General features: G+C 44.5%; 1 protein-coding gene across 4 annotated transcripts in view; it reads left to right on the top strand.

The window, feature by feature from the left end:
* Positions 1–2397: 2397 nt before the first annotated feature.
* LOC119163894 (neprilysin-2) overlaps positions 2398–14396 on the top strand; it is a 31450-nt gene continuing 19451 nt past the window's right edge. For 3 of the 4 annotated variants that reach the window (XM_075872291.1, XM_075872292.1, XM_075872290.1), the window contains exons 1-3: positions 2398–2554; positions 6114–6195; positions 8536–8661. In XM_075872291.1, coding sequence (XP_075728406.1) covers positions 2513–2554; positions 6114–6195; positions 8536–8661 — 250 coding nt within the window. In that variant the 5' untranslated portion in view covers positions 2398–2512. Of the gene's footprint in view, positions 2555–6108; positions 6230–8535; positions 8662–14396 lie in introns of those variants that run through there. The other variant, XM_075872293.1, reaches the window with a different exon arrangement.

Raw genomic sequence — 14396 nt, 5'->3', positions numbered from 1 at the left:
GATAATAGATGAGCGACTTGCACAATCAGTCACAATAACAATGGTTGTCGAGAAAAATTCAGAAAAGTTAGAAGCTGATGTCGATCATGACGCTTTTCTGCACTTCTCGCCCACCTGGGCCTACGGTTGCGGATTGCATACGCATGGCGATGGGGCTATCGCCCATTTCCTATTGACTGATTGCCATAAATATGGCTCCATTTGCGCTTAAGTGTCCTGTATGCTGAGTTCCACAAACTGTGAGTGGCCACCTATGACACCCATGCTATGATCTTCGAACGTCGCTTGCGTACTGGTGTTAACAAAATAGGGTGTAGGTGCACGTGGTAGCGAAGAGCAGGCCAGGGATGAGCGAGCTAAGTGGTTCTGTAATGGTTAGAGAATTACATCTGATCCTCTGCGTAAAGTTTTTACGCTTGAAAACAAAAAAAGCCTTGATCTCCGGAAGAAATAAGAAAGAAGGAAAGAAAATGAGAAAAATAAAAAGCACAACGCCAAAATACAGGGATCTCTTCGAAGTGAATCATGACGATTGGGCGATGTTCTAGGTATTGTATGGTTGAGTAACCGTACGTCATTCGAGCGTTGCCCCATATAATGTAAATTCAGTGAGATAGCTTACGTGACATCATTAGTCGACGACAAAGCTAGGTCTTAAGGTCTATAATGTCTACGTTGAAGTCTCCGAGTAGTGGGGAGGTTTTGAGCTTGTAGACGCTTTATTATGTTTTGTCTTAATTATGGTTCACTTTTGTCTATTGCAAACCTCTTTGTTGTTCAAATAAACACATACGTTTTGACTATACCACTGCTTTTACGTGTACCTTGACAGCGGACACTGAAAGTGGGTGACAAAGCCAGGTCCCAATGTTCATAAGGTGTACGCTGAAGTCGCCAAGTTGTATAAAGGGTTTTTGCAGGTATGTGTTTTTTTATTGCTCACTCCCAATTATGTGACATTTTATTTTCTTAAACCATTTTTTATCCATATGCTTAAATTTATCGATGCCTAAATTGGGGTTTTTAAGTTACTGTAGAATTTTGTTCTGGTTAGTTTTGTTCCAGTTAACCTTGTGGTAAGATTAACACACTGTGCCGCGCCGCACACACAAACGCCAAATAAACGCACATGCCTTCCTCCTTAAACAGGCGAGAGACTATGCATATAGGCAAGTGTGTTCCAGAGTCTATAAAGTGAAGCTTAAAAGGGGGATACGCATGGCGTGTTTTGAGAGATTTTTTTATGAAACAACCGTGGTGCCAAGCCCAGATCAAGGTCTGTATATAGGGCGGAGCGGTTCCACCCTACATACGTCATCAGAAAACTTCCTCGGAATGCTCATAATGCATGGCGCTCACTCATCATTGCGAATGGGCCAACAGGCAGGTGGCAAAATGCCTAACAGTCTGTGAAGATAAACTAAGCTAGAAATTTAATGGAAGTAATAAACATCAAATAAATGAAAGTGCTAAAGGATCAAAAGGTTACTCATCTGAGCTTCCTCACGGAAACGTCTATGGCCGATAGCCACTGCTTAGAACAAAGACACGTAGATCACATGTGTCGCTAGCTTATGAACAATGATTTTTACACGAGCAATACCGACAACAGAATATTCAATCAACAAAAGTAAGAAGAACAACGGAATTGGTCTTCGTTGACACTCTGGCATGTGATAAACCAGAGTTAAAATAAAGGGAGATGTTACTACATATTCATTTAGATATAGTAGCAGTAAACGCATGTGAAAGTGCAGGAGCACAGACTCTGCAGCGTTATTAGCAATATGCAGATGTAGGTGACGCAGTGTTTTCTTCTGGGAGAAACTTACCGCAGTTTTAGAAAACGTAAATTTTGGTGCATGTTACACTACGATAATGTGGTCCAAATCAACGTGGTAAAACTAATAACGTCCTCTTCTACAATCACAACGTGATTTCACCGCATGAGTCCTTACCCTTCTTTTTTTACCCGCCTCCCTGTGTGACAGACAAAAACCGCGAGTCAAATACGAAAAAATATTTCGGAAGTGCGTCTTCCTGTTGGTCAGCATGCTTTAATAATACGTCCCATGTCGCGATTGACTGAACTATCTAGAAAAATACTTAGCATAACACGTGTTTGTGCATGCTGTTTGTCGCACTAAACCATAAATGTAAGAAGGAGCCTCTCTCGTTTTTAAACGCTGTGCAACCTAAATTTACATTGGTCGTCTCTCCGAAGCGTGTCTAGTTTCTTGCTTTCAGATAGCGTGGCTGTTTCTTCGCAAATCAGACTAGCCTTCGGTTCAACTTGCACCTTTTCCTAAGCAGGCGAATAACAACGTCTTGTACCCAGGAAACACAAGCCGCGGTGGACGTGCAAGGAGTGAGTGATGATTCATTGTGCTCAACTGCGCGCCCTTTTCAGATTTCGACGCCACGCAGACAAGTGTGCGTTCCGAGTGAGCGCCGTGTAGACACAAAGGTCTTCGACACATGTGCATTACAGGCTGCAAGGCAAGACGGAAATATGTCTGCAAAGAAACGCAGCGCCGGCGATTTCGCAGAAGTTGTGAGTATTTGATGTTTTTGTTCGTGTGGACCTGAATCGCAAATTTGCAGGCATTGCTAACATTGTCTGGGTTACCAGCAGGAAGCGTCATTAAGTCACACGAAATAAATGAGATGCCTGATTTGAGTACAGGGACAATGAGATGTGATGTTTATATGGTGCATAAATCCCATTCGTGCTCATCACGAACGCATATCAAGGCTGCGCCATTGGTTTGAAGGGAAGTCGTATTACTTCGTGAACGTGCTACCAAGTTTTACTTGTTATGGTGCTTGTATAAAAACTCAGAAGTCACAGGATCAAATTCGCGCCATGGCGTAGGCACTTCAATCAACACAGAATGCTTGAGGCGTGTGAGCATTTAATTTAGAGGCACGTTAAAGCATTCCTCGTGATCGAAATTTCGGGAGTCCTCCACCAGCGCGTCTCACAATCAGGTCGTGATTGTGGCACATGCAACTCCACCAAATATTAGTTACTTCAAGGCGTAGACAACACATTAGAAGGTGTTGAGTCGTCAACTTTCTATACTGACCAATGTTATTTTGTTCTTGCAAATTAAGCCAAAACTAAGCCAAAACTCTGCTGAACATGCGCAGTTGCCCTATCGAAGCCGGTTGACTTGTGTATGTATTCGTGACTTTCCTTTGTCTAGTTGAGAGTCAGCGCTCGCGTTGTCTTATCTTTCGTCTGCGTCTTCGTCCTTCTTGCGCTGTGAGTTATCGAAAAATTAACTAAGTTTTGTGTTTGTAAAATTTGTGACCTCAGGATGTCTGCAGCTGCAATTACACGATGAAAGCTACTGGCATATGAAGGAATAAATTAGGGTTACCAGATAGCTGCGCGCAGGACACGTTTCAGGTGGCACTGACTGTATTTTGATGGGGTAATACCACCACCAGAATAAAAAAGAGCCTGTTGATTATGTTACGCCAAAATGAATCTTATGACTTCGTCCCTATATCGTGATTCAGTGTCTGATAAATAATTCTTGCACTTTATTTCGGTGTTTAAACTTGTTCAACAACGGGACAACGTATATACACCGAAATGTCATACTAGATTCAATCACTGCAACGGAAACAGCTTGGGTTCGTATGCGTACTCTTGATCTCAAACAAATCTCACGCACACGACACCAAGAACACGGAAGCAGAGAGGTGGTAGCAGTGAAGAATTCCCACTAATTTAGCTATAAACTAGGATACGTAACCTAAGATGACAAGAACCTGGAAAGCTCAAGAACCTGGAAAGCTAGAAAAGCTGCGTATTTCATTTGTGGCTATAAATAGGTTGCTCGCCTTCGTGCTTAAACTTGTGTAAAATAAGTGTGAAAAGCGGTACTCTAGCATATCTGCCATGGGTTCTTCTGATCAGTAAAGACTACAAAAAAAAGCCATCGTTCATTTTACAAAGAATTCTATTGTACATACATTATGGGCTACTTTTCGTGGCAAGAAATCGCGGCATTCGGAATCACATTGTTATATTTAGGGTGTAAGATGAACTAACGACCCCAAGGGATTCATTATATTCCCCTAATACCTTTGTGAAATGCTTGAGTTACTTGTAAAATTGTTTATTCTTAAGTGCTCAATTGGTGAAAGCCAGCAAATACATGTGCGTTTGAACACTGACACCTATCAACAGAAAAAAAATGAGAGCTCGACATAATTCGTTACACACTAAATGTACGTTTCTGTTGCAGTAAATCGACGCCATCACGCGACACTCATACCCTAGGCTCATACCACCACTTGCGCGAAAGCCTCCGAGAGCACTGTTTTGAATATCAGTACGATTGTTTGGGTTAAACAAGCGTTTTAATTATTATCACCGATAAACCAAGTTTACAAAACTTCTTCGCCAGTTGCCGGTTCATAACCAGATGACTTCCTGTTTGATCGAATTTGATATGTTAGAGTTGGTACATGAGTGTAGGCGAAAAGAACCTTTAAGTAACGCAGGTTCTTGCCCATTTCTTCTTTTCTTGTTCTTGCTTAGTGCTCTTATAACTTGAGAATATGCAGTGACGTAGCCAAAGAACGGGGGGGGGGGGGGGGGGGCTGTTTAAACTCTCTCCAGAATTTTTAAACTTTGCTCGCATATGTATTCACCCACAAATAAAAACGTACAGAAAAAACTGAAAAGCGCACCAATTTTTTTATAAAACACACTACTAAATTCCGCATGAAGACACTGATTGTGTTCCAGAAGACATGCGAGACTGCATTTATGCATTTTTCAAGCATGTTTAACCTGTCAGGTAAAATGAAGTAATCTTTCCCTTAGCGCGTATGAACCAGCACATTATAGTTTTACGCTTAACAAACAGTGGCACAGAACTACTTGAAAGGCATGGTCTCAATGGTGGTGATTGAGTTGTTAAAATGCCCGGACACGTCTCCCCCCTGCACAAGAATAGTGTGTATTCCGGGTCACAAAAATCCCCAAGGAAATGAAGTGGCAGTCACCGTGGACCACGAACGCGTCAACCAGGCGTTCCCACACGAGATCCAATGCCCTTCCCACGCAACGACACAAGCAAAAGCAAGAGAATGCATACCACTAACTAGTACATTACTGCAACATTATCGACTCGAGCGCAGGTCATACACTCCGCCGCATCCAAAACTCATCAAAGACAAAGGCGCCGCCTACAGGGGCCTTCAAACAACATCTTAACCCACGGCGTACTATTGCACCATATTAGGTCAACGTTGCATAGATACATCAGCCCTCACTACAATGTGGCAAAAGTTTACGCGCGCCTCCTTTTGGAATGCAAAGTAAGCGTCCCAAGGCTACAAGCCGCCGCAAGAGATGCTGATTCAAGCCTACAAAGTTAAGCGTGGGAGGCTGCGATTTCCCAGCCGGACCTGGTGGACTAGCATCAACCCTTCGCATGAGCGCGGCGGGTGATCCAGGCCAGAGGGATCCTGAAATAACGGACCTTCCCACCTTTACTCACAAGCTTTACGCTGTAAATGTTTTCACTCTCTCTCTCTCTAACTCTTGCATAATTTTGGCAGTTGCGATTAAGCATTTTGTCATCTTTGCTTCGATTTTGTTTTCGCCTGAGGTGCGCTTAATTAATTTTGACGCAATGGCTTCTAATATTAACCCATGGCCTTTGTTTGAGAAAGATTCTTAAGCAAGGGGTTTTGTTTTGTCATTGTCGAGCTGCCTCATCTTATTATATTCTTGGTATAAAAAGTGGTCTAAACTTTCTCTTACGAGAAATTTTTCGGACCAATGATTAGTACTCAGAAAGAGATTTTTTTTTCAATGCTGATGAGGTTGTCTGTACCATTTTCTTCAAGCGTGTGACATGTGGATACTCTAAAGGTAGGAAACGCCGATTAGCGTCACAGAATCTAGGTACTCATAGGAGTGGTGGCAACTTATCCTATCGACAAGTCTACCGCAACATGACTTTGGATTACAAACGTACACACATTTTGCAGTTATCTATTTTGCCGCACTTATTCTGGGGCAGCTGCGTCGGACTTATGGGCATTCTCATTGATCTTGCATGTGTGGACAATCAACACGAAAGAGCAAGTTGCTCCTGGCGGCCCTCTTGCTTCTGTGGATACTCTGGATAATGTTCGGCTACCGGAGCAACCTGGTGCGGCGGGGTACGAACCAAGTGATTCTATCTCGACAATAATTGTACGTAAAATCAATACATGAGAATGGAACTGGTGGCGCTTGGTCTTTGGCAAGGTCACTAAATTATTACCTGCCTGTAAAAATAATTTCTACGTTTTATGTAGTTAAAATACAAAACATGGTGTCGCTTGGTGCATGACTGGTTAGAAAAAGAGACGTTTCACTTACATCTGTCTTTACCACTATGTTCTATTTGAGCTGGTACCGTGCACCACTGCCGCTTGGTACATTTCAAAGAAAATGTTGTCAAACATGTGTTATGTTAATTTTTAAATGCGAAGCATTTCTTAGCCAATTTCGGCAATTTGGAGCGTATCTATCTATCTATCTATCTATCTATCTATCTATCTATCTATCTATCTATCTATCTATCTATCTATCTATCTATCTATCTATCTATCTGTCTGTCTGTCTGTCTGTCTGTCTGTCTGTCTGTCTGTCTGTCTGTCTGTCTGTCTGTCTGTCTGTCTGTCTGTCTGTCTATCTATCTATCTATCTATCTATCTGTCTGTCTGTCTGTCTGTCTGTCTGTCTGTCTGTCTGTCTGTCTGTCCATCTATATATGCGGGTTCTTGCCACAGGTGAATAGTACTTGGTATCTACCCAGAAACGACGAAAAGGCACGTGGGCAATTTTAACGCGCGACTGTTAAAAATACCCGACGTCGGTAGCGTCGACCCAAATCCCAGCTGGAATTGAACCCTAGCATTCTGGGTGCCAATGAATCATTTCACCACAAAGCTACACCAGGTCTGGAAACTACTTTTCAAATAGACGCTAATCTTTGTGAAACGTTAATAGTGGTTGCAGTGCTGCCTACTCAATCTTATAAACATTATATTTGTACTATTTTAATACGGCCATCACGTCGGGTTAACGTCAGATGTGGTTAGTTGCCATGCGCTGAACTTGATTTTGTAGCAGTGTCCGGGTCCAGCATCTTCGCGAGCGTCAGCGCTTCATAACAGCCTCTGGTGTTGCTAATGCGCGTGTTTCAGTTGACATTGTTGTGCAAGTGGAAACAACTGGTTATGTACATCTGCAACTCTTCAACATATGTCTGTGCGTGCAACATTTGTGCATATATTTAGCGTTATTTCATTCATAACGTGTCGCCTAATAAAAAAAATTGCAACATGATCACCTTTCCTCCACATGCTTTGCATAACGTGGATTCCCAGGTACGTGGGATCTGCCGAATGTTTTTTTTTTTTACCAACCCTCATGTAGAACCTCTAATGTGAACTTTTGGTCTAACCGAGATAAATAAATAAACACACATCCTTGTTACAATATTTTGTTAGCTTTTTATTGTTATATATAATTGGTAAATTACACCGTCAATGAACACAGGATGCACCAATAAATGAGCCCATTTATAATTAAAAATAAGGAAACTGCTCACTGTAATCGTGAGTACTTTCTGCGCCACGGCAGTGCTATTAAATGAACTAGGCACATCAATAAGAGCAATAATTGGCAAAACTAAGTTAAATGTCCAATTGTTCATTGTTTGAGCACGCGCTATGCGCTCACGCACATGCCCACACACATGCTCGTATGCGTGCACATATCCGCAAAGAGACAGAGAGATTCTCGTGGTCAGATGGATTGAATTATGGACAACGGCTGAATAACTGCAAACTTTAATAGCCAGCTAGTATTTTGCTAATTATTCGCATGTCAGGAATCAACACGTATCTGAAATCTGCAAATAAATGTTCGTTGTATTTGTAGTACATACAGCTTACAGTGACGGTAGCGAATCTTGGTAGCATGAAAATGGCAGTGTTTTGCTGCCTTTTTGTTGTGTCTGGTAAAGCACACAGTTTTTATTTCCAGCTATAGCTGCCTTTGTATAATTAAGCATAAAATTCAAACATTGCCAACTACAATGATGACAATGAGTCGGAATTCCCAGAGGGTGAAAAGTTTCAAGAGCTACCATTTATTGCTTGACGCATTGCTGCATCATACTGCTGTATAACACATGCGAACAATTGAATTGCTGCATAAGCAGATGAAAACGCCAGAACTTATTTATTACCACATATTTCAAACTACTGTTCAGCAGTGATATCACATCAGTGTTGTTGTTTGCTGTACAGCATTATTTGCACTTTTGCACATTAAAATATTGCTGTTTAGAATAGTATGACGGCGAGAAGTTATGAATAGTGGGGTGCATTGACCGGCAGTAGACTGAAATAAACTAGAATAGTTTTCGAACCACTGTGTTTCCATGCTGTTCAACACACTGCACTGTGGTTCGGGATCAATTCATATTGATTTGTTTTTTTTTTTAGCTGAACGTGAACACATTGAAATTGTGCACCCTCATGCACGGACGCCGCCACCGCAAATCGGTCTGGAAAGTCAAGTGACCAAAATGACCACTGTGAAAGAAAGTACCGATGCGTCCGTGTCAAAGAGTAAGTACTTTTTGTTACGCAAGGAGGACTAACAAATCGTATGGTCGCGTTACGACGCAGAAAAATCAACCAACGCAATGAAAAAGTGTTAAAACGCGCATCACACACACAGCCCATCTGCGTCTAACTCACTGAATAATATCTCGCTCGGTTAGTTCTGAGGCATCAATACACATCCTGTGGTCGTAAATAATGAAAAAAAATTACTCCAGGCCTGCACGAAACGCCGAACACATTAACAGCCAAAGCTGTAAGAGCAGCCTTTCTGGCCTGCAGGTAGAGAGCCTGTATGGAGGAGCACAACATTACATATGAAATATCGACGGTGAATAAAAAGAATGCACCTACGCAACCAATGGTATGATACTACTTTGTTAATAATTTACTTTGTGAACCAGAATTATTTTGAAACAACTAAAGCCCCTATCTTAAATTGGTTGTACGAGACAGGTATCTTCCTCGGCAGCAAATGGTAGTCAGGTCTACATTCGTAACAATTAAAAAAGGTGTTACTATTTGCCCCCAGACCGTGGATAAAGGGGGCGGAAGCGCCCATGCTTTAGAAAGCGTGACCCTCTAACATGACACGGTAACCAGCTACTAACCGTGAACTGCGCTCGTCAACAGATATTCTGGACTCTAGACCAAGGTTGCCCGCCGAATCTGGCGGGTAAACGTAACTGTGCTCTAAAAGGGTCCCCACATGGCGGCAATAAAATTCACACAATGTGCTTGTTGAATGCGAGTTAGTGAACTTCAGGCATGTGGCCTTGGGAGATCAACGACATAAATGCCTTAGCTAGGATTATTACGCTCTGCTTTTGTTCTCATCGCCATCGTCATCACTATTATTTGTGTCTGGAATGTGTTAGTCTTTAGTCATTAAACACTAGTGTTAGAAAGAATGAGTTAGGCATTATCATAATCAACGGGATCCCCACGGACTTTACCCCATCTGCGCAGGTAACTTTCTCCCTTGCCGTGGTGCGCTGAGCAAGGCGACAATTCTTTTCTTTTCTACACAAAAATTCCAAAGAAGAAGGCTAAGACAATAGCTAGCCTTGTACCTGTTTTGCCCAAATATATTACAATCAACACTGGATTATATGACACAATAACTCTGCATGAAATGGTGAAGGCTACACAGGATATTTTGCATTCATTGATCATACTAACAGGCTAGTTGACTGCGCATGGTCTGGAAAACCACAGCGCAGCATTCAGCAAACACCCAGGAAAAACTAGTGCTAGTTAAAGTATTCTATGCACCATTATTAGGCTGTCCTTGATTAGGTTGTCCTTCATGCTTAAATCCCTGCTGTTCTCAATATTGCACTTTAGATGGCCTTCGTATTATATTACTTGATTCAGTATGGTATGTTACCGAAATAAGCTGCAAATGACTATGCTATAAGTGTTTTTGGCGTCCGCTGATATCATCATAAAGTACCTCCAAGATACCCAGAATGAGTCTTCCTTTGGCGTGAGCGCACACTACAGATGGCTATGCTATATCAAGTTTCTTCTGTTACCCCAATTGACCATGACAGCAAACGACGGTCTGCCACTCTAAATTTCTCCGCATTTGACAGAAAACTCACATGGTTCCTTGAGTATTTACCTAAAACGACTCGAAAGCCAACCAATAAAAACGAGCCATGGCTTCTTTGTCACATGGCCAAGCGCCTTCTTCATTTTTTTAAGAGCGGAACTTCTAGACCCGCACACCGCCGTCGCCATCGAAGCTCCCTGCCACATCACCTTTCACACCGCTCTCCCACCTGTCTCTCTCTCCCCTGAAACTGACAAAGAGGCTGCACACTCACTCGCTCAGTCATTCCTACCATCAAGCGCATCAGACGCTCTCCCCGCCCGCTCACATGACCACACACCACAATTTCAGACGTCATGGTGTCATCACACATTTTTTTGCGATTTGTCACACCATGGTAACTACTTAGAGTGGCATCATCACGTGATGGTTTTGGCCTCACTAGTCCTCAAGCCCACGGGAGAGTTGCCACCCATGGTTATATTTCACGTTTGGTGAGGCATCTTAGGCTTTTGCCTTTAAAAAATGAGCCGAGCTTGCAACTAAGTTACGCAAGGCTGTGGGACAGCAGAACTGGTGAGCATGTTTCAGCTTTCTTGTAGACGTCCTTACGGAATGCTCGCGTAGTGACTCAGCAAGTGCCGATTAATGACGATGATAACGTTTTATCTACGGCGCGTTGCAAGCATGCACTATAAACTATATGTTGATACATGCGCCCACCTATCTATTATGAGCGCACAGCTACGCCACCGTTTGCAGAAGATCATGACGCCCTCTATGACTCATGCCATACGTGTTGCCGATGGCGGCGCTGTAGAAATCGTCGGAATGTGCACTGCTCGTGTCAACATTGCGGGTCGTCACGCCGTAGATCTTTTTGCCGTTCTAGATCGTTGCCTCTATGACCTCATACTAGGCTTTGATTTCCTCTCGGCACACTCGGGTTTATTGACTGTTCTTCTGGCACAAACAGGCTCGACCTTCTCCTGCTATCTGATGCCTGTGAAAAGCCTGTCAGCCGCTTGGGTCCAACCATTTTTGTTCACTTGCTGCCTCGAGCTGTGACATACGTTTGTCTGTCATCGACCGCTCCAGTTCCCGACGGAGACTACATCGTTACACCGATAACAAACGCACGACTGACGCGCAGTGTTACAGTGCCGCATACGATCGCCACCATAGTGGACAACTGTGTGTTCCTTCCGCTCCTAAATTTCGGCCTCATTCCTCAAGTGTTGCCCTACCAGATATCGACTGCTCAACTCGCTGCCATAAGAGATGATGACATAAACGTTGTCGCTGTAACTGTTCCGGACTAAGCCGAAGTCTCACGGTTACCCGGTTCTGTCAAGGCCATCTTTCGAAATATGATTGGACCAGACCTTTCGCCTGATTAGGCTGACACTCACTGCCGCATTTTGGCTTCCTACGGTGACATTTTTTATATCTGTGATTGTTCCTTGGGCCAGAATATTATTGTCAAGCACCGAATCAACAACGCTGATTCTGCGCCCATCCACCATCGGCCTTACCGCGTGTTCGCATCAGAACGAGCAGTGATTCAGAAGGAAGTGAACAACATGCTATCGAAAGATATCATCGGACCATCGCCAAGCCCTTGGGCTTCCCCAGTGGTCTTGGTAAAGAAGAAAGACGGCTCCTCGCGTTTCTGTATTGATTATCGGCACCTCAACAAAATAACCAAGAAAGATGTGTATACTCTTCCACGTATTGACGACGCACTTGACTGTCTTCGTGGCGCCACCTTTTCTTTCATTCCTCGACCTCCGATCTGGCTACTGGCAAATTTCAGCATTCGTTACCCCGGATGGCCTTTCCCAATTCAAGGTCATGCCGTTTGGTCTCTGCAACGCCCCAGCAACCGTTGAGAGAGTGATGGACACGCTGCTTCAAGGATTTAAATGGGCGACGGGCTTGTGTTACTTAGATAACTTCTCACCCACCTTCGCCACACACCTTGAACGCCTTTCGACCATTTTACCAGCATTCCGACATGCCGGCCTCCATCTGAATTCCTCGAAGTGCCGCTTCGGTCTTCGTCAAATCACTGTGTTGGGCCACCTTGTTGATGCTTCCGCTGTACGACCAGACGCGGCTAAAGTACGCGCAGTAACTAACTTTCCCGTTCCGCGCTCAATCTATGATGTTCGCAGTTTCGTGGGCCTATGCTCTTACTTTCGCCGGTTTTTAAAAGACTTTGCGGCACTCGCACGCCCACTTCACAGACCTTCTCAAACACGACGTCCCATTTTGTTGTGGTCCTCTTCAAGCTAACGCTTTCTCTCGACTAATCACCACTCTAACGACACTACCGATACTTGAAGATTTCGACCCAAATGCTCCTACAGAAGTGTGGACAGACGCTGTCACGGCATTGGCGCATTTTTGGCCCAAACTTAGCGGGGCACTGATCGTGTAATTGCATATGCAAGTCGTCTCCTTTCAAATTATGAGCGTAACTACGCTGTAACAGAACGAAAATGCTTTGCCCTTGTCTGGGCAGTTTCGACATTTCGCCCTTACTTGTATGACCGCCCGTTCGTTGTCGTCGCAGATCATCATGCCCTCTGTTGGCTTTCTTCACTGAAGGACCCTTCTGGGCGACTTGGTCATTGGGCGTTGCCTCTTCAGAAGTACTTCTGCTCCTTGTCATCGCAGATCATCACGCCCTCTGTTGGCTTTCTTCACTGAAGGACCCTTCTGGGCAACTTGGTCGTTGGGTGTTGCGTCTTCAGGAGTACTCCTACTCAGTTGCCTACAAACCTGTACGCCTCCATCTGGACGTCGATTACTTCTCCCGCTACCCTGTTGACCAACCATATGAATCGGTAGGCGAGCCTGCCCCAGTGTCATGTCCATGTCTCGGTTTCGTCAGATTGGTGACGAACATCGTCACGATCCTTTCTTGCGGTCACTCATTGCCCGTCTGGAATCTGGCCCTGACGACGTGTCACTCCGCATGTTCGTTCTCCTAAATGGCACGATGTACCGTCGTAGCGTCCAGCCAGATGGCCCTGAGCTACTTCTAGTCTTGCCTAATCATCTCTGTTCAGCAGTCCTGCATGAGCTTCACGATGAACTAACTGCCAGCCACTTGGGTGTATCTCGCACATACGATCGCGTCCAGCACCGCTTTTTTTGGCGTGGTCTCACGTGGTCGGTTTGACGCTACGTGGCCTCCTGCGATAAATGTCAACGTCTAAAACAACCTGACGCATCCCCCGCTGGACTCCTTCACCCAATCTTCATCCCTACCGAACCTTTCTTCCGTGTCTATGTAGACCTCCTCGGACCATCCCCTGAATAAAACTCTAGGAACAAGTGGATCGCTGTTGCTATAGACCATGCGACCAGGTTTGCCATCACTAGAGCGCTCCCCACCAGCACTGCTACTGAAGTTGCCGACTTTTTGCTCCACGATGTAAATCTACATCATGGCGCTCCTCGGTGAGTGCCCACCGATCGTGGACGCGCATTTTTGTCACGCGTACTCGACGACCTTTTGCACTCTTCCTCAACGCTACAGAAACTGACCACTTCCTACCATCCTCAAACAATTGGCCTTACCGAACACCTAAATCGCACCCTCACGGACATGCTCTGGATGGATGTCTCATGACCACCATCTCACCACCATGACTAGGATCTAGTGCTACCTCACGTGACGTTCGCCTATGATTCATCTCGTCATGATACACCAGGTTATTCACCTTTTTATATGCTCTATGGCCGTAATCAGATCTTACCACTGGACACCCTACTACCGAGTACTACACCTCCACCGAGCGAATACGCACGTGATGCTATCGCTCGTGCCGACCACACACGTCAGATTGCCCACTCTAGGCTGTTTGCTTTCCAGACAACGCAGAAGGCTTTCTGCGACAGAGAGCATGTCGACGTTGACCTCTAACCTGGTTCTCCAGTTCTTCTCCTGTACCCAGTTCGTCGTGTTGGATTGTCAGAGAAGTTGCTATCTCCGTACAAGGGACCTTTCCGTATCATACAACGGGTAACGGACGTTAACTATGAGGTCATTCCAGTCTCCGGGACTAACCTGTCTGCAAACACTCCAGTGACGTAGTCCACGTCAGTAGGTTGAAACCACACCGCCCTTCTTCTGAAGAACACGTATCAAGTGCACCGAGTCGGTGCTTTT

Source organism: Rhipicephalus microplus, chromosome 8 (assembly GCF_043290135.1).
Source record: "Rhipicephalus microplus isolate Deutch F79 chromosome 8, USDA_Rmic, whole genome shotgun sequence".
NCBI lineage: Eukaryota > Metazoa > Arthropoda > Arachnida > Ixodida > Ixodidae > Rhipicephalus > Rhipicephalus microplus.
This window is presented reverse-complemented; position numbering and strand designations above follow the sequence as displayed.